The 22,268-nt window shown below is 35.8% G+C and overlaps 1 protein-coding gene across 1 annotated transcript; it reads left to right on the top strand.

The window, feature by feature from the left end:
- Positions 1-1,948: 1,948 nt before the first annotated feature.
- On the top strand, positions 1,949-21,423 carry LOC128246373 (furin-like protease 1, isoforms 1/1-X/2). Its single transcript, XM_052964559.1, has 22 exons — positions 1,949-2,156; positions 3,059-3,255; positions 4,214-4,257; positions 4,952-4,989; positions 5,536-5,676; positions 6,098-6,189; positions 9,241-9,329; positions 13,045-13,232; positions 13,365-13,556; positions 13,892-13,992; positions 14,359-14,465; positions 14,612-14,726; positions 15,138-15,418; positions 15,968-16,042; positions 16,166-16,297; positions 16,388-17,092; positions 17,845-18,037; positions 18,472-18,693; positions 18,867-19,006; positions 19,160-19,441; positions 19,721-19,894; positions 20,129-21,423. The coding sequence occupies exons 1-22, from the start codon at positions 2,031-2,033 to the stop codon at positions 20,515-20,517; spliced, it is 4,023 nt and encodes a 1,340-aa protein (XP_052820519.1). The 5' UTR covers positions 1,949-2,030; the 3' UTR covers positions 20,518-21,423.
- The last annotated feature ends 845 nt before the right edge of the window (positions 21,424-22,268 follow it).

The raw sequence follows: 22,268 nt of genomic DNA, 5'->3' as shown, positions 1-22,268 counted from the left end.
GCATTGTAGCCGTGTATTTAATAGCAGAAAGCGCAAAATTATTAAATGATTGGTGAATGCTTAAAGATTTACTGTGTTTTACTTTAGTCTCATAAGGGAGAAATACCGTGTTTCCTGCTCATTTCTTTCCAATTTAACTCAGTATCCATTATAAGAACCATTGTTTTCGACTTTTATTCATCCTTTTTGGCATATTAAAACAATATTATTAATTGTGGTAAATCTTATATGGGAGTAAGAGTGCATCTTTAAACAAAATTGAATATAATTGCGCAGCCAATAAGGTCGATGGGCCAGAGGTGCCGGGCTCGTACCCTGTCCCCCGTGTCATTAAATATCTTAGTAGTACTGCGTTAGCTTATTAGTGTCTTCCATGGCCGAGAGTGTAAGATAGGTTCATCTCGACCCGAGTATACGGTGTTTTGCGGAAACGAAGTTTACCGAGTTTCCGCAAAACGCCCTGCGCGAGGGTCGGGATGAACCTAGCTTACACGAGCGGCTATGTTAGATGATTTTTCTCCCACATCAATTAAACAAAATTAAGTAAAAATGTATTTTTTGCTGGAACTCTTTTTTTGCGTAATGAAAATAAATGCGGATGGATATGCGATTATTCGTGGTTGGCATGGATATGCGCGCAGTGATTCAGATTATGTTAATAGTCAAATCGGTCTTAAAATAGTTCTGAGGAGAGTGAAGCATTATTTCTTGAAAGGTGCGTGACATTTTTATGGTGACATTTGAAGCGAGAAATAATTAATTAGCATTCTAAATATTGCCACAAGACAAGGTTTCCATGATGCTTCAGACGACAGTCTTTAACAAGGGAGGTTATTACAATGTGATGACCATTAAAAAGGAGTTCCATACTTGTTTTATCTTTGCCCGTGGGCAGGAAAAGAATTTCGAGCATGGTTAAATTTTTGGATCTACTTATCTGACGGTGGAGAATAAATGATCTTAGCATCACATTTTCGTTATGCTGCATGATAGCTGTGGTAATGAAATTGTTCTCAGTGTTTAACTTGAAAACAAAATAGAGGATATGAACCGTCACCGTGGCCTAGTAGTTAAGACGTCCGCCTACGGATCGGAAGGTCGTGGGTTCGATCCCAGACCGCGTCATACCGAAATACGTTAAACGTGCTTGACACCGAGCACGTTAAAGAACCAAGAGGTCTCATCGCAAAGTGCTAGGGTATCGCACCCGGATCTCTTGTATCTCACTCTGTTTCTTCAAGTCTTCCAATGTCTGCATTTGACTGCGATTTGCTAGCTGTCACTTCTATCTCATGTCACTTTTGGTTAAGTCGTGATGGCGTCACGGCGGGTTCAAGCCATAATGCAGCCAATGGGCGCGGGCAGACCTTGATAAACTCAAATAAACAAATGAGGTATAAACAAAAATATGTCATGTTTTAATTACTTTTAATGAAACGATTTGATTAACACTATATGATTCTGTTTTTAAAGATATATATTTCAATCGTGGGTAAATTATTTGAGTGTCCTTTGTCAGCGGACAACCCAACCTCACGTGTGTAAAATATATCAAATAGGTAACAACGACAGCGTCGTCGTGACATATTCTGAAGCGTTATCGGTTGCCCATTACCCAAATGTTCCAAAGATACAATAACAAAACTTGATTACCCGTCACAAAAGTGTTCCAAAATATACAATAATAAATCTTGAGCTTATGATCGATGATCGGTGATTACATATGATGTTGCATGTACATGGACGCCTTTGATGTCTGTTTTCAAGTGGACAGATGTTTAAATGACACGATTTACGCGGAAATAACCACTTGTCAATGAGCGCACAATGGCAAAACAATACAACTTGACATGTCTAAAGCAACTGGACTTTCCCCTTAAGCTTCCTATGAATAACTGTTTTCCGTTGATTCGATGAAAGGGGATTGTTTTACTGATTCAGAATAAAATACAACGTTTGCAATTTTTACTAGATTTCACCAAAGTATAAATTATTGCCACGAAGTTTGTCTATTCAGTACATATATTAACATGGAGGCTTCAATTGGATTGGAGTGTTTTGCGATGTTTTCTTTAGCTTTTCAATATTTTGGACTCTCGGTGACGTTGTCGGATGCGTATATGCTTTGTCCTGGTGGATATTACAGCGATAAACAAGTATACTGATCGTGGCTGAAAGCAAATGGTTCTCAGTACATTAAATATAAGCTATTATTAAAATCCGGGCGATCGTTCCACCGTACTGTACACTCGTCCTTTTGATGTTTTTATCTGTGTTAGTTTTGATATTGTTTCATATTCTTTTGCGTAAATAATGTATATACATATATGTAAGAAATAACGGTGTTTCTCACAAAAAAAAACATATTTTAAGTTTACAAAAGTGATTTAATTACCGATAACTGTCTGCCGTAAATCTGCTGTACACATTGTCATTCGAGAAATTGTTTAAAACGGATTAAACTTCAATAAAATACATTAAATTTGCATGTTTGTAGTGTACAGTCAAACCCCGCTTGCTCGAACTCCTATTAACCGGCGTAGATACCTCGAGCCTCGGGAAACTCGAGCCAAGCGGGAATGCTTACCGCCAATATAAGGAAATCGGTTCTTTACATCCAGTTCGAGCCAACGGGGTTCGACTGTTTATACATAATTTAATATGCTTGCAACGAAAACATACAACTTATTGCAGTATAATATTTATTAAAGGACTTAATTAAAGCGTACTATACGGTGGTACGGTGGCCTGGGTTTCAGTTAAAGCCTTAAATAAAAATAAAACTTCCAATCATCCAGTTCCAATACTCTCTTAAATGTATACACACGTGCTTGTTTTATTAAAGCTATTTATGTATATTAAATACGTTTGCTACTTTATACACTTATTTTTGTAATGAAAAGGTTAATTTCGAAATTGTGTCCGTAAAATGTATGTTGGTAGTTAAAAATATGACCTACGCCGTGCAAAGATTTGAAATCCAAGTGGTAGGTAGGAAACGCGACGATTAAATTTTCAAAAATACTGAACAACAACGGGTTTAACTTTGATTTCCCAGATTCAAACAGATATTATTGCCGACACTGGTCATATGTCTTGTAACCCATGCAAGGTATGCCAAGAAGGGACATACAGGCCGGAAGGGACACCGGACGAATGTCTTCCGTGTTCAACGGATTGCTTGAAACTTAACAGACACCTGATCAGCCCGTGTGGCGGAGCGTCTCCAGGAATTTGTGGTGAATGTTTTGAAGGGTATGGTTTTGATTTTAACGTTAATGATCCTGTTTCTTTATCTTCATTTAGAACGTCTAATTTAGAACCTCTATTTCTTCGTTAAGAACCTCTATTTCTTCGTTAAGAACCCCTATTTCTTTATTTTGAACCACTATTTCTTCATTAAGAACCCTATTTCTTCATTTATAACCCATTTTTCTTCATTTGTAACCCTTCATTTGTAACCCCTATTTCTTCATTTATAACCCATTTTTCTTAATTTGTAACCCTTCATTTGTAACCCCTATTTCTTCATTTATAACCCATTTTTCTTCATTTGTAACCCTTCATTTGTAACCCCTATTTCTTCATTTATAACCCATTTTTTCTTCATTTAGAACCCCTATTTCTGCATTTAGAACCTCTACTTCCCTATTTCTTCATTTAGAACCCCTATTTCTCTATGTAAAACCCCTATTTCTTCATTTAGATCCCCTTTTTCTTCATTAAGAACCATTACATCTTGCACGTATTCACCATATTTGCGTTTACTGACCTTTTTGTTTCTTTTTGCTTCAATAAACTCATATCTTGTTATCTTTCTTTACGCCGATTTAAGTTCGTTTATAATGGATATGGCTTTCTTTTTCTAACAAATAATAGAAAGCTTTTAAGATGTATATGCGATTCTTTAGATGGTTGAGGAGCTGTTAGAAACGCACCTAAACTTTCCGAAATATTTCTGATTTGCTTTTGTTTGCATTTGCGAATGATCGCTTCGTGTTATCTATTTCGTCAAAATGAGTGGAGCGTTTATCCTGTTTAAATGCATTAATATTTTTTAAACTTCATGAAATATTTTGGTTTGAACGAAGGACGTGATAGTTTATAATTTATATTAGTGTTTAAACCTAAAAATGTTCTTTTACATGACAGACACTCATTCATTTGTACAAATTGTTGAAACCTTGTGTAATCGAGCTAGGAACATTTTAAGGTATCATTCGACTTTGGTGGACCGCAAATCCCATTGTGTGAAAGGTAAGTGTGTTCCGGAGATATTTTGCTCAATGAATATACAATGTGTGTATACCACGTGACAAATTACGTCTTAAATGCTACGTCGGAAGGCACCATTTTGCTTCGAATGAAGACTTGAAACAAAGATAACTTCGCTATATTTTCACCATTTTAAATAAAACAAAGCGCAATCTACGCCGCTTACGGAGCCCCGCCTTTGGTCTATTGCCATAGTTTGATTGAGAGTTTAGTTTCTTAAAACACTTCGACAAACCTTTTCACAAAACCGCCGTCTGACGGAGCACTGTCAAAACATTATTGTGGTAACAGGTTTGTCGAAGTGTTTGATGAAACTAGTCACCGTATCAAACTCCGGTAATAAAACGAGTGCGGATCTCTCCCAAGGGGTATAGAGGGCCATTTGTTTAATTAAAATGGTGTAGTAAAAGAAAAGTTATTTTAAGTCTTTATTTTAAGCAAAATATTGCCTTCCGACTTCCAAGCATACATGACGTATACAGGTATACACCCACTTATATATCAAATGTAAAAGTTTACTTAAAATAGAAGTGCCTTTAAAACTTAAAAGCACGGTCTTACCAAAAAAAGGGTTTGCCATAACTACTGGAATTGATTTACGGATGGATTGTTGATATTACACCGTTTATGTTTTCCGAACCAAACAAAAATATGACTGAAACAAATCCTATTTTAGCCGATGTGATCCCCGAGACTAGCTATACAGATCCGTGTGTAAGTATGGTCTAGGTTGGATATTTAAAACAAAAAATATTTTTGGTTTCATAAATTACCTTGATAATGATAAACTAGTAATACAATAGCTAAACAACAACGACACCACCACCACCACCACCACCAACAACAACACAATAGACCATTTTTTCATTGGGAACCATTTAATCAAGGGTTCTTAAACAGCTAATATTTGTAAATCCCGAAAAATAACCGGGGTCAGTTTGAGAATGAGGCATAGGGTTTCATGTCCAAAGGAGGGTGAAGGGGCTTGGACCCCTTTTGAAATGGTTTCCAAAGTCATTTATTAGTACTCTGATTTCAAGCTTCTTCGTACTGTTTTTCATGCAAATTTCCGAGAATCGAGAAAAGTATACATGTATAACAGAACAATAGCCTGAAGTAAAATAACAACTTAATCCTGATTTCAAGATTATTCCTGAATTTCAGAACCCTGATTAAACATATCAGGTTAGAAATCCTATTGGACATTGAACTATGAAATGAGATACTACTTTCGCTTACACTTGCCGTTTTCTCGTGTAGGAATCCGTATGTCCGCCCTTTTGGGACGAAGGCGAGGGCATTGACGCCGCGTGGAAAATGGGGATTACAGGAAAGGGAATAATTGTTGCCGTCACTGACGTCGGTGTAAACGTAAAACACCCGGAACTTGCAGCGAATATTGTAAGTTTTTTTTTATTTGGTGGCCATCTTGGACGCCATCTTGGATAGTTCCTTTTCGCAAGAGCGGCCATGTGGCCAAACTCACTTTTCATAAACAACGGACTTTTACCTATAACATTATATAAAATAATGTATAGAAGAGGGGTGCAGTAAATTTCCTTATTTTTCACATTGTTCGGCCTTGGAAACCAAACTATTATGTGCGCATCCTTACTTCTACGAATACTGATCGATATTGCTCACGTGTTTGTTTCAGGACTTTGTACACCGAAAAAAAAACGAGCATTCAATTATAATGTTTGGTTTCTGATAGTAAACATGGAGTTTTTACAGACCGGGGCTTTGTGGCTGATTTTTTAATAAATGATGATATTTGAAAGACGAAAAAACTTGATTATTAATTTCTATATTGATTTTACAGGATAGCGATTCGTGTTACAACTACGTTGACGACAGTGTTGATGTTTCACCAGAGGAATTCCCAATGTACGGCGAAAGCTACCAGACTACAAAGTAAGTAACTGTTGAATTCTATGTTAGAATCTGCTGAATATACTGCCCGATGACTCTATGTTAGAATCTGCTGAATATACTGCCCAATGACTCTATGTTAGAATCTGCTGAATATACTGCCCAATGACTCTATGTTAGAATCTGTTGAATATACTGCCCAATGACTCTATGTTAGAATCTGCTGAATATACTGCCCGATGACTCTATGTTAGAATCTGCTGAATATACTGCCCGATGACACTATGTTAGAATCTGCTGAATATACTGCCCAATGACTCTATGTTAGAATCTGCTGAATATACTGCCCGATGACTCTATGTTAGAATCTGCTGTATATACTGCCCGATGACTCTATGTTAGAATCTGCTGAATATACTGCCCGATGACTCTATGTTAGAATCTGCTGAATATACTGCCCGATGACTCTATGTTAGAATCTGCTGAATATACTGCCCGATGACTCTATGTTAGAATCTGCTGTATATACTGCCCGATGACTCTATGTTAGAATCTGCTGAATATACTGCCCGATGACTCTATGTTAGAATCTGCTGAATATACTGCCCGATGACTCTATGTTAGAATCTGCTGAATATACTGACCGATGACTCAGTGTTAGAATCTGCTGAATATACTGCCCGATGACTCAGTGTTAGAATCTGCTGAATATACTGCCCGATGACTTAATGTTAGAATCTGATGAATATACTGACCGATGACTCTATGTTAGAATCTGCTGAATATACTGCCCGATGACTCTATGTTAGAATCTGCTGAATATACTGCCCGATGACTCTATGTTAGAATCTGCTGAATATACTGCCCGATGACTCTATGTTAGAATTTGATGAATATACTGCCCGATGACTCTATGTTAGAATCTGCTGAATATACTGCCCGATGACTCAGTGTTAGAATCTGCTGAATATACTGACCGATGACTCTATGTTAGAATCTGCTGAATATACTGCCCGATGACTCTATGTTAGAATCTGCTGAATATACTTCTCGGTGACTCTATGTTAGAATCTGCTGGATATACTATCCGGTGACTCTATGTTAGAATCTGCTGGATATACTATCCGGTGACTCTATGTTAGAATCTTCTGGATATACTATCCGGTGACTCTATGTTAGAATCTGCTGAATATACTGCCGGTTGAGTCTATGTTAGAATCTGCTGGATATACTATCCGGTGACTCTATGTTAAAATCTGCTGAATATACTGACCGATGACTCTTTGTTAGAATCTGCTGAATATACTTCCCGATGACTCTTTGTTAGAATCTGCTGGATATACTTTCCGATGACTCTTTGTTAGAATCTGCTGAATATACTTTCCGATGACTCTTTGTTAGAATCTGCTGGATATACTATCCGGTGACTCTATGTTAGAATCTGCTGAATATACTGACCGATGACTCTTTGTTAGAATCTGCTGGATATACTATCCGGTGACTCTATGTTAGAATCTGCTGGATATACTATCCGGTGACTCTATGTTAGAATCTGCTGGATATACTATCCGGTGACTCTATGTTAGAATCTGCTGGATATACTATCCGGTGACTCTTTGTTAGAATCTGCTGGATATACTATCCGGTGACTCTATGTTAGAATCTGCTGGATATACTATCCGGTGACTCTATGTTAGAATCTGCTGGATATACTATCCGGTGATTCTATGTTAGAATCTGCTGAATATACTGCCGGTTGACTCTATGTTAGAATCTGCTGGATATACTGTCCGATGACTCTGTATAAGAGTCTGCTGAATATATTGCCTGATGTCTCTATGTTGGAATCTGCTCATACACTGCACAGTGACTCTAAGTTTAGAGTTTCTGCTGAATACACTGCCCGATTACGCTATGTAAGTACCTGTTGAATACACTGCTCGATTTCACCATGTAAGTACCTGTTAAATACACTGCTCGATTTCACCATGTAAGTACCTGTTGAATACAATGCTCGATTTCACCATGTAAGTACCTGTTGAATACTCTGCTCGATTTCACCATGTAAGTACCTGTTGAATACACTGCTCGATTTCACCATGTAAGTTCCTGTTGAATACACTGCTCGATTTCGCCATGTAAGTACCTGTTGAATACACTGCTCGATTTCGCCATGTAAGTACCTGTTGAATACACTGCTCGATTTCGCCATGTAAGTACCTGTTGAATACACTGCTCGATTTCGCCATGTAAGTACCTGTTGAATACACTGCTCGATTTCACCATGTAAGTACCTGTTGAATACACTGCTCGATTTCACCATGTAAGTACCTGTTAAATACACTGCTCGATTTCACCATGTAAGTACCTGTTGAATACACTGCTCGATTTCGCCATGTAAGTACCTGTTGAATACACTGCTCGATTTCGCCATGTAAGTACCTGTTGAATACACTGCTCGATTTCACCATGTAAGTACCTGTTGAATACTCTGCTCGATTTCACCATGTAAGTACCTGTTGAATACACTGCTCGATTTCACCATGTAAGTACATGTTGAATACACTGCTCGATTTCGCCATGTAAGTACCTGTTGAATACACTGCTCGATTTCGCCATGTAAGTACCTGTTGAATACACTGCTCGATTTCGCCATGTAAGTACCTGTTGAATACACTGCTCGATTTCGCCATGTAAGTACCTGTTGAATACACTGCTCGATTTCACCATGTAAGTACCTGTTGAATACACTGCTCGAGTTCACTATGTAAGTACCTGTTAAATACACTGCTCGATTTCACCATGTTAGTACCTGTTGAATACACTGCTCGATTTAACATGTAAGTACCTGTTGAATACACTGCTCGATTTCACCATGTAAGTAGTATATGCTTGATATATTGCCTGATAACTCCCTAAACATTTTTGGTATTCCCCAGTTGGAGAAGTTACTGGATATTAAAACAACTCAAACATAAAAAGACATTCCAAAACAAAACATAATGAAAACTTTTAAAAGGCGATAAATAAGCAGTTAAAAATAGAAAAAAAGTACTGTAACTATAACAAATGACTAATACGAATAACTTTCAGCCACGGGAATGACTGTAGCAGTGTTATTGCCGGGGTAAAGGGGAACAATTTGTGCAGCGTTGGAGTGGCGTTCAATGCTAAAATAAGCGGTAAGAGCATTTCAATTATAAACTATTGTGAACATATATGTAAAGGTTTTACAACTTATGAACAATAAATGGACGTCGCAATATTAAATTGTAGCATATGAGACTGCACCTCCACATGTATCATTCGCAGGTATCTGACAAACTGTTATTTTTGCATAAGATTATTCAAAGAATTACGTACAAGGTTCTCGCCCTCGCTATATATACTTTTTAAATTCACATTCACAAAATATTTTGAGTTAGTTTAGTGTTTGTTGGGCTCTAGCCATGTGTCACTAATTAGGGTTTTGCTTACATTGGTTGGCTTCTGGGTTTGTCCCTGTATTTTTCATTGTATTATTAAGGATACAAGTTGTGCGTGTATGTATAGTAAGTGCTCTCAAACTCCACACAGCAGTTTCTTCCCTTTGTCGTACAGTAAACACTGCCAACACGCCTGCCATATGAAAACAAGAAAGACCATTGAAGCAAAGCATCAAAGGGCGCCGTTTAATAGTTTATGCATTTGTTATATGTTAAAAAACAAGGAATGTCAAGGCCAACAAGCATATTATGGTGCATTGAACCGCATCCATGAAATTTTCAAAATATTTGTAGTATTCTGCTTGACAACATAGGCAAAAGCATTGAAATTGAAGAGTTTCAAGTTGAACATTGCATTAGGGGTGGGGTACATTAATGAACACGACAGAATTAGGTTGCTTGTGCACTGTACTTTTTGTCATTGCCACCTACCCATATACCAAGTTTTATTTCAATACCATAAGTAGTTTTAAAGTAAAGCTCTGGTCAAGAGAAAGCGGCAAAGGGCAATAATTATGTAATTAGCTTAAAAAGAGCTATAGTCATTGTCCACTGCACTTCCTCTCGTTGTGCTAAATACCATTGAATGATGTTTAATAAAATTCCAAAAAAGTAGTTTTCTACTTATGCTCCGGACAGGAAAAGATACAAAGGGAATAACTCTTGCAATACGCTGAAATAGAGTTATTGTTCATGTACACTGCAGTTCTAATCATATAGGGGGAGGGGGCAACGTCACCATGCTCATTCATCATAAGGAAGTGATATGAAATAACAATTTAACAATTTTTGTAGTTCTTTAATAAACATTATCATTTCGTCTGAAAATTGCAAACATAAATAGAACATAATTATTGAACTGTTATATAAAAAGTGAACATTGTTTACTAGATGAAATGCATTTATAACATAACATGCCTTGTTTTTAGCTGTTTAATAATACTAAAATGTAATGTAAAATTGCATAAAAATCTGGTCAATGGAGTTATTATGTTAACTTCTTCATTTACATAGTAAAGAAGAGTTGAAAATGGATGTTTTTAGTTGATATTAACATAAAAACAGCATGTGTCTTATTGGACAATGGCAAATATTTTAAATATGATAAAAATAACGCATTCAAACTGAATATGTATCAGACTATGTATGAAAGAAATAATACTGTTTCTATTTTTCACAAAGGTTTTGAAATACAACAATGCACATATATAAGCATAAATAGGCCAAATATGCAAAAATATAATAGTAAACAATGTGTGAAAGTTATACTGAACACTTAAAATAATTTCTTTGTGCATTAAATGAATATATACCAGAAAAGCAATACTAAGTCAAGTCCAAAATGTATAATAACATGAAGAACACCCCTTTATGAATATCTTCATAACAAATCAGAGTACATGTAAACAATAATCATTTATCGAGGATTTGACCATCAGTTTGTCCCCGCAGGACGAGGATTTTACCCGGGGTTGGCTGGACCGAAAGTCAAAGTCCCAGCTATTCCTCGGACCTGGGGGGCCGTGGTTACAATTGACTGGTGAATTTTAAATAGATGTAAAGTACATGTATGCAACATGTATATTTATAGTACATGTACTGGCTAAGGTCACAAATCCGAACACTTTTTGAGGTTTTTCACAATTATCTTGGAGAGTTTTTGTTACAGTAACTTAAAATTGCGTATGAAACATCTTTGGTTAATGTGACAACATCTGTCAAAGTACAGTTTAACGATCTCATCAATTTCATGTCGAAAATGCTTAAATCACCCTTAAATTTATGCTTTGGAGGGCACAAATACCGAACACTTGAAAAGCGCAAATACATGGTCATACAATTATAAGTATGCTATATAAAATAAACACTTAACTGCAAAGTTAATTATTGTTTCCAATGTTTTTTAAAACATGCAATTCAAATGTAAAGCGTGATTTCTATTTATAAATACCTTGAATGTAGGTCAACATAACCTGCAAAACCTAAAGATGCGCGTGCGCTCTCTGACGTCATTCCCCCATGTACTACATACTTAATAAAACAAGATGAAACTTCACAAGTGTAGTCAAGGCAAGCCTCTGTATTGATCTTGATCATCGAATAATCGATCACGGTATACAAACGCGTGGTTTAGCAGGTGTTCGGGATTTGTGCCCTGTTCGGAAATGTACTGTCATCCAGTAGAAATATTAAAACGCTGTCTAACATTTAGCAAATAAAAATGATTTAAGAATTCCAAAGATAAATTAAAAAACAAACATTTTTGAACACATAAACGTACACAACTTATCAAGGATACTTACATGAATAGCCCTTTGATACGAATATCCCAGTTCCATGCTGATTGTTGACATTAGTTTTTTCGACAGAAAATCTTCTCTTACGCGTATAATTCACTTATAATCCATGTTTTACTGTAATGACTCAAATTGTTAGATGTATCGTAATCAACTGTCAGTGTGCACTTTTAGTGTTTACTTATTTTAAACGTATATTCATGAAAAAACTTCACCGAATTTCCAACTATTAATAGATAATACCTATGAATAGCGGGGAAAATACCTTCTGGTTCTAAAAATAGCAACATCCGGATATGTGTAGTGTTCTAAAAATAAAACAACTCGGGGGCAATCGTAATAAAATTTTACTAATGTCACCTTCAACACATTAACAAATAAAGTTATGTGAACATTTAATTCCAATATCGATTAAATCAAAGAAAACAGCTCACCTCATGGTTTATTAATGCAGTAAACATAACAAAACAATCTGAAACATAATTATTCCCATTCAAATAATTACCGGTCCACACATTTTACATTTCATTCGGAACTCCTCCGAATGTTTACATTTCCGGCACATGATATTACAGGTAACCAATCGGAAAACGTAAACGAATCGGGAACAGTTATTAAACTTATCTGTCGTTCTTCCGATATAATGTTTTGAAGATAAATTGAAGACAATCTATTCAACCATAAATAGCATTTTTAACACCCATGCAATCGCCATCAATTTGCATTTTTTAATCATAATAAAATAACAGTAAAACCAAACTGTCAATCAACTTAAAAACCGCTCCTACCACTAACTAAAATAAATTCCCATTCCATAATAGGCGCGCACTTCAGTGCGGCGCCAATGAAAGTGACGTCATGCAACAGGAAATTGTCCTTCAATTGAAATAAAATTGTATTTATAACTTAACAACGTTCTTTAATGGAACTTTTATTACATATTGCATAAAAACGTTTAAAAAAAACTATTTAAAAAATGAAACTTTTCTTACCGTGTTAGCAGGTATTTTCTCTGCTCTTCTAGGGAAATAACTGCGTATGAGATTGAAGTACTCTTCGCAGTGGAGTGAGATAAAAACAAATCATATGTTACGACTTTCGTTTTCCTATTCCAGCTGTCAAAATAGGCAAGGTTAAAGCCACGTATTGGAATTTTCCTGGTGTAACGTCGAAAACGATGGCAAAAGGCTTGTCCCATCGTTTTGACAAAGTTGACATTTACTCCAATAGTTGGGATTTCAAGCAAGAGCTTAGGCCTATTGATTCGACAATACGGTCGGTGATACAAAACGGAACTATACAGGTAACATTGACATCTAATATAATACGATACCAATACATATTAATGTCACTTTGTTCATTACGCTTCCTCAGTTTGTTGAACGTTTTGACTCAGTGAAGATACAGTTTTAACATAAACGTTTGTTTGATTTAGGGCAGGGCTGGAAAAGGGTCCATATATGTGTTCCCAGCTGGCAGTGTTGGAAGTGGTCACTCGAATAGTATTCGCGTAATATCAGTCGGCTCTATCGGCTTACTAGGGACCATTCCATCAACTGGATTCATTAATTCTGCGACACTGGTATCGTCGTTTGGTGAGGGGAGATCAAGGGGCGCTGACAAGTTTGTAATTTGTACTTTTTTTAACAGATAATGGTACTGATGATACTGATTGTGGGGTGAGGTAGTGGTTAAGATACATAATCGACCTCTGTTTGAACAAAACTAAAGTGTCAGAAAAGTCAAACCTAGACTAAGAGGCCACCTGTAGTAAGCAGCCACTTTTACCTTTTCCCAAAGGTGGCCACTTAATACAGGTTTGACTGTAACCATAAAATCAGCATTGTTTATCTTAAACAGAACTGTACGGATTTGCAATGTTATTTTGACAGAAATTGTAGAAATTGAATAACCAGTCTTGGTTGGAGAGATACTACATCTCTTGATTTGTTTGACATCTAGCTAACAGCGTCAAAGGAGAACTCATGTAGCAAATCCTTCAGAGGTGTTTCAGCAGCCACGGCAAAAATGTCTGGAATTGTTGCTCTCGTATTGGAAGCAAAGTAAGTGTTTAATTTGTTTATAATTAATGTATATACATGTATTCAACACTCAGACGTCCCACACGTGAACAGTATAATGAATGGTTTATGATGATTCATTTACAACAATATTTTGATATTTGTTTAATGTATGTTGTCTTCTAGCGTTGTCATTTGTTTGGCTTTGTCTCATCATTGAGCCTTTTAACAGGATCTTGGTTAAAGTGTAATCTTCTTGGTGTGCCCAGTACTTCCCAAATGTCTAATTTACTAGACCCTTGCTTCGCTGTTATTCAACTGATATTAAAAAGTTGTGATACATGAATTATTGCCCTTACCGAAAAAACATGTTTCATTTGCTCTATTTAATTGGTGACTTTTTTCCAGCCCTTCTTTACGATGGCTGGATGTACAACACGTTCTTGTTCAGTCCGCTGAACGATCTGGTTTGCTAGAATCTTTAAACTTTACACCAAATGCAGCGGAAAATTTCTGTATGTTCCGTTGTTTTCTTTTGTATTCATATAAATTTAGCATACCTCTATCAATTGATGCATTTTATTTCGCTGGAATATATTGTTGCACAAACAAAAAAGCGCGTGTTCTCCTTCGCAAAAATGTTCGTTCGTTTTATTTCTAGTCCATCCAGTTTTTGGATTCGGGTTTGTCAATGTAACAAAAGCTGTGATGAAGGCCAAAACATGGTTGAATGTTCCTCCCCTTTTAAAACAGACATTGTCATTTATGGTACAGAGGTAAGAAATAACTATATCGTATTTTTGTATGAATATGTTTTGTTTAACGAACCAATACTGTTAAAACTCGTTGGCTATATTTATGAATAGGAAATTAAACAAACCCAAAATTCATTAAGAAATCACATGGATTTAACAACTTATTTGTTATTTCGTTTTGTTCTCCTTTATTTACATTTGGATATTTTTTTTTATTACTTATCAGTACATAAGGACGTTTCAAAAGAGATCCCAGTCGATTTTTGTCGTAATTGAACTAATCTTAGGGTCATAGTTTCATTATTTTGCTTTATATTTTTGTAACGAATTTGAGAGAAAAAATGAATTGCCATTTGTTACGTTTATACAGATATTAGATAATTGAAGTAACGGCTTAAATCCTTAATTAAACCGCCCCCTGCTGTTTTGTAGCGGAGATGGAAAAGGGAACATAACAACTTTTCAAGCAAATACTGAGTGTGACTGGTATCTACGCAAAGTTACCATGGTTATCTTGAAATGCCCGTCCGACTTTTTAAAAGACGTTTTCAAAATCATACTGACATCGCCTCTTGGAACGGAATCTGTGATGATGGATATGGCTCAACCAAGCAAAAAGACGCACAAAGCATTGCCCCTTAAATCGACACATTTCTGGGGTGAGCCTTCGTATGGTTCATGGACATTAGACGTATTCGGAAAAACAAAGAAACGTATGTCACATGTTAATCACATTAGCATGCATGGATGATTATATTGGTCAGGAAATAAAATCCGGACCCGTTCGAGTTATTGTTCTACAAATATCTAGAGTTTGTTCAATATTGCTTTTTGGACATTATCACTGTGCACAGACAAGGTGTTTTAACATCATATATAGAAACAAACTGTATGCAAATTTCAGATCGGATACTGTCTATATTCACTTTATTTTCCCAGAAGCTGTGATTTGCGACATATGCCAGTGTAAGATGACCGCAAAGTGATGTGGTTTAAGTGGGCACATCCTAAATAAAAGTATCTGATGCTTTAAGCGCACAAGTAGGACAAGTAAAAAATGACACAACATCCGCTTGAAATGCTGAATAGTTTTTAATGGACTTTTTCATACGCAAGCCCTATATGGTCCTCATGATGTTGACTTTGAACCATTTTTCATGTTTTGGAAATAGTTATAAAGAAAAAAACAACGTATGTCGGAAAAACCAATCAAAATACATAATTTCATGTGGTATAAATACCGTTGATATTTATGTCTTCAGATATGAGACCTCTTTTCATTTACGGACATGCGAATAAGACGGTGTCTGCCAATAAACCACAAATACAGTCATTCGGTAAGTTTAAATTATTTGAATTATTTCAATATTCCAATCCTTTGCTAGTATTTATTACAAGTATCAATCCTTGATATTCAAGTGCCACTTATTTGAATAACTAGTTTTCTTTTATTATTGAAGGTATGGACAATAAAAGAGAATACATAACACAAGTAGAGACAAAAGGGTGCACTACTAGCACTAACAAAACTTCAGTGTACGTAGACTTAAGAGAGGAGCTTCTTATTTCTTCAATCAACATTGTTTTAAGAGGTAAGCTTTATAATAGTCAATATAAATTTTGGGTTGCATTCTGTTTCACAAGAAAGGGAATTTAACAATGTTGCATTGTTTTTTCCCCAGAATATGATGAAAGGAAAAAGGCCGAGACACAGTTTCAGTGTGATGTTGATGGAGCTTCAACAAACAGCAGAGACAATGAAACACTCTTGAACAGCCAACACGAGCCTGATATCGTCAATGGTATCACGCTCCCCAACAAACAGCAGGAACCTGAGAGCGTCAATGGTGACACGCAATCCAACAAACAGCAGGAACCTGAGAGCGTCAATGGTGACACGCAATCCAACAAACAGCAGGAACCTGAGAGCGTCACTGGTATCACGCTCCCCAACAAACAGCAGGAACCTGAGAGCGTCAATGGTGACACGCAATCCAACAAACAGCAGGAACCTGAGAGCGTCAATGGTGACACGCAATCCAACAAACAGCAGGAACCTGAGAGCGTCAATGGTGACACGCAATCCAACAAACAGCAGGAACCTGAGAGCGTCAATGGTGACACGCAATCCAACAAACAGCAGGAACCTGAGAGCGTCAATGGTGACACGCAATCCAACAAACAGAAGGAGCCTGAGATCGGCTATGGTGACACGCAATCCAACAAACAGCAGGAACCTGAGAGCGTCAATGGTATCACGCTCCCCAACAAACAGCAGGAACCTGAGAGCGTCAATGGTGACACGCAATCCAACAAACAGCAGGAACCTGAGATCGGCTATGGTGATTTGCTTTCCAACAAAGAACAGGAGCATGAGATCGTCAATGGTGACTTTGTAATAATTTTCTTACGCAGGGTTCTTGTAACATTTTTATGTTATGGAATTTAAATCCAACCAAGTCCTCTGTAAATGATTATAAAGAAGGCTTTAGATTTAGCACACTCAAGTATTACTTTGATATAATTGCCTTTCGAAGTGATTTCTCTTATTTTTTGTTATAAGATTATCAAAATAGTTTGTATAGGTTTGATATAAGTTACTGAACAATCGACCAGATGTTTCCTTTAGGTACTGACGAAATCCATCTCAATAGACAGCAGGAATCTGACATCGTTAATGCCTACTTTTTAATAATTTTATTTTGAAGTGTTTTGTAACTGTAACTCTGTTATGAAATTTTAATTGATTAACAGGAAAACCAATAACCAAATCCTCTTTAAATAATTAAGAACAAGAACATAGAGCTGGTACAATCAAGTATGATTTAATGTCATTGTCTTTTTAAGTGATAAGTTTTTAATAAGATTCTTTTAATGGTTTGATACAAATTGAAATTACTTCTTTAGACTGTTTTTAAGTTATCAACGTTGTAGCGACAATCGTTGTTAACCTCTTAACTTAAACTTAATACTATATGATGAGCTATTTTATACATTAAAATAAAATGACAAAAGCTGAAACAGTTTATAAGAAGTACTGCAGATCAAAAATGTGTCCATAAAACTATCAGAAGTAAAAGTTTGAACGTTACCAACGATGGACTGAAAACTGAACAATAGGCCAAATGTTTTCTTTCAGATACTGACGAAATCCTTCAGGCTCTATATAGTACCGGTCAAGGTATTCGACGGTTGAATGCTACGTTATCAGATGATGTTCTTACTACCGATCTTGTTGTGGACACCAAAGGTTGCATGAGTTTTGATGTTGACTACATTGAAGGAATACTCTTCTGGACAAATATAGAAGGAAGCCACAGTGAAATAAAGAGGTTAGATGCTCTTACAAGGTTTTACTTATTATTTATTTTGTTAATTATTAATACAACTATGGAAAAAAACATGTACAGGCCTAGGAACATAAAATGTAAACCAGATTCTATTAGACACTCAAATGTAACGGACACACTTACACCACCAAGAGACGCAACGCAACAAGTCAACATACATTACACACTTATCAAGATATCGACATTTGTAATGTTCGGGTAACCGCTTTGGCACAGTCTTGTATTAGTTTGATTACAATCGTTACATCTATGCACATGGATTTTTTGTTGTTTTACAAAATTCTTTATCTGACCCTGACGAAAGAGGTTTTTACATTTACTTATGATACAGATATGTATTATAAACAGTTATATAAAGTAACAAAAAGTAACGTAAGTTACCGGATTGTACAATTTGATATATATCATAATTGAAGGGCTTTCATCAAAGACAACCAGCCGGCATATAACATTGAAACAATACTCAATCTTGAATCGGTAAATGCTGTTGCTGTGGACTGGGTATTCAAGCGGATTTACTGGACAGAGTATTCAAGTCATCGTATCATGGCAAGCGATTATGACGGAAAGAATCCATTTACCATCGTTTTTCTTGATATTGTTAATCCATGGACAATAGCTGTAGATCCCGAAAATGGGTAGGACTATTTTGTAAACTGTAAAATCATAAGGCATTGGTATTCCACTATGTGAAGCTTTTGTATTTATTTGCTTATGTTTTGTTCGTAAAAGCAAATGAAAGATGAATGATGACTTGACAAGTCCTCTTGTTTGTTTCTCCTCATGTACTCTTTCTGCTTTAACTTTTCAGTATAATGTACTGGACGGATTGGGGTGAAAACTCCAAAATAGACATGTGTGGAATGAACGGCGATTGCTCGAACCGGCATAAAAACACTCTGAAGCAAGTTGATGGACAGGCTCTTGGTTGGCCAAATGGAATAACTATAGGTATATAGCACCGGCTAATTAAAAAGAAAACAAATGAAAATGAATACAGTTCGATCAAAATATGAAACATTAGTTTTTAAAAGAATATGCTTACAACGTCATTGATGCGAAAGTTTGTGTTTATAATAACTGTGGATCGGTACTCTTTTTCAGATTTTGACGGAAAGCGGATTTTCTGGACAGATACAAGACTACACAAAATTGGAACCGCCGATACGAATCTTCATTATGCAAACTATATCTTTGAAACCGACTTTGCCATTATGTCTCCTTTCGCCATTTCTGCATTTGGCGAAACAATTTTCTGGTCAGAACTGAAAAATAAGACCATTCGTTCAGCAAACAAAGTAACAGGCAAAGATATAAAGACAACATATTTAGGGCAGGATGCTATCATGGATATGAAAATATATCACAAGAGAAGACAACACACAGGTATTGGAAAACAAAGAACACTTTTAATCAAAATAGAACGTTGGACGTAGTATGCCTATTTAAAACACGTGTATAAATAAGTATGTCAACATGGCAAGTAACCAGAAAGACGCTATACGCCCCACGACAATATATCTTAGTCAATTGTCCAAAGGTTTTGTTCGAACAAAATAGTGTTACCCTCACTCGTTACTTTTTTACATGCATGTCTTTTATATGTATTTTTGGTAATAAATGATAGATAGATGAGTAATCAAAACTGATTTGTTTTGTTTTAAGCATTGTCAGTGGATACCAAAAGCTTATGTAAAGATTGTAATGGGATGTGCTTTCCTGTCCCAAGAAATTTAAGCTCTGGCGTTCAAGTCGATTGCGTTGAAAGTTGTGAAGGTGACAAAATATGGACTCAGTGCGCACACTCGTACAGCCTATCAGATCGCAGTGATTATCACGGTTGGTGAATTTTTTAGTTATATATTCTGGCACTAGTAATTGTATTCAAAATATATACAACAAACCTATTTCAATAAACCTTGTTCACATATTTGATTGTTGTCTTAGTTTTATCTTTAAATTTCCCAATAAAGATATCTTCATCAATAAATAGCAAATATATATTTGTTTTACATGTTGCTCTTATTTGACGTTGAAATACTCCTATCTATAAAATATTATTTTACTTAAAAGATGGAGTTATGTTAACACAACCACCACCACCACCATCACCACCACCACCACCACAACCACCAGCTATAGCAGTACAGCTAAATGGGAAACAACTGACTGACAAGGCGGTTGGTATACAGATACACCATGGACAACCATTCTGTACTGGATATCATTTTCTAATACGCGTGGAACCTCCAACTGTTGCAAGATCACTTCAGATTAAAAACACTGTTGCCGGAAATTACGAAATAGTTTCTTTAAAAATAGAAACTAAAGACATAGGTTTCTATACTAATAATTTTCACAAAAGCAATCCTTTAACAAATGAAGGTATTTCTATTTTATACCAATGTATTAATATTATGTTAGCCGCACTGCTAAGTGTATACCTGATTGTTTCAGAATGACGAACTAGAAATAAGGATATGAGGTGTTTAATTAACACCGTTTCTGAAGTAACAAGTAACTGTTTGTGTTTAATTGTGTCGAGTGATGTATATGTATTTGTACATACTTTTTTGCTTTTGTCATGATTTTATTGATATCTATACCTCAAACTGTTAATATAAAAATGTCATAGTTTTACACCTTTTCAAACAGGATGGTTAATGAATATGTGAAGAAGAAGTAAAAATAAAATAATAATAAACTTGAATCAATTTCAACTTGTGACGTATGCATTTCAAGTATTACGGCAACTATATATTCCAAACACAGAATCAGTATTTGAAAAATATCCATTCATACAAAAACAAGTTTTAAAATGACTTGATTTTATTCTGGATATTGGGTGAAAGAGTGAGGTTGTGCACGCAAATTGGTTTAAACCCCCTGTAAATTTACATTTTACAGACCGTTCCAAGAAGGTACCTAACAGTCCTTGATAAACACACCTAGTTTTTTAATATAGAATATATGCACTGTGTTGTTTGTTGAGTTTTGTGCTGTTGTTCCATGTTTCTTGTGAGCGATATTTTGTGTTCTATGCCTTTGGCATTTGTCCTGTGCCATTCAACATGGTTTATGTTTAAACATTTGGCAACTGAGCTTGCTTCTGTAGTGTTTTATATATATATTAAAAGTATTTAATTGCCATTTTCTTTACACAGTTTAAACATAATGTACAACGGATTAGATATAACTTCTATAAAACATTAGTAAAGTTTCCCCAATGACTTTGTTGACTTTACGCTCGATGTAAAGATATATGATAATTGAGTCAACCACGTTTCATGTTGTAATCTAGGTATACCTAGTCAATGTTGCACATTCATGCTGCATTGCATAGTTGTTCCTTGCTTCATTTCATCACCATATAATCGTCACTCGTATCAGTGTATGCTGTTTCTTAGTTTGTAACATTAAAATGTATACATCTTCGTTTTATTTTTATTTATTTATTTATTTATTTATTTATTTATTTATTTTTATTATTTTTTTTTTTATTTTTTTTTTTTTTTGGGGGGGGGGGATCAGTATATTCCTGCTCGTCATGGCATCATACTGGTTAAGTGTCGCACAGAGACCGTTCCTTTCTTTAATTAGCCATGTCATCTTGTTGACAAGTTGAACTACTATGAAAAACAACAGGTGACTAATTGTAACTGTGTTACCCAGCGTGAGGAAGCGAGAGTCCGATTTTATCGTTAAAAAAGTAGTTTAGTTTAACTGTGTTTCTCACCGTCCTTAATCAGGAGTCAAATTTCGACAACGTTAATTACCTTGATAAATAGAGGTTCGCACCTTTATGGATTGCGAGTTGTTTGCGGGTTGAACATACCAATTCCAAGATAATAAGCGGGTTAAGCCATACATGGCTATGGCCTTGCTTATCAGCATACTTCTTCGATGATAAGGCGATGAGAGGTCACGTATGCAATCGAAGCCTTCCACTACGTCTACTCTAATAATCTGTTCTGATATCATGCAAAGTTTCAGCAGCATTTTTCACATATTTTTTCGTCATTCTCCAATTCCAACTCCACATATTTCTGCAACATATTTTCAAACAAAACAAGTTATATATAGTTTTATTACATATAGTTTTATATTCGCTGTTTGTGTTGTCTATGCTACCCGCGGTATGCTATATTAGAGTTATTTTCAACCCATTCTGTTCATATTCTGTGTTTGTTTTAACCCTATATTTTTGAGAAGA

This window comes from Mya arenaria, chromosome 2 (assembly GCF_026914265.1).
Source record: "Mya arenaria isolate MELC-2E11 chromosome 2, ASM2691426v1".
NCBI lineage: Eukaryota > Metazoa > Mollusca > Bivalvia > Myida > Myidae > Mya > Mya arenaria.
Note: the sequence above shows the minus strand (reverse complement) of the source record. Positions and strands in the feature narration are given on the sequence as shown.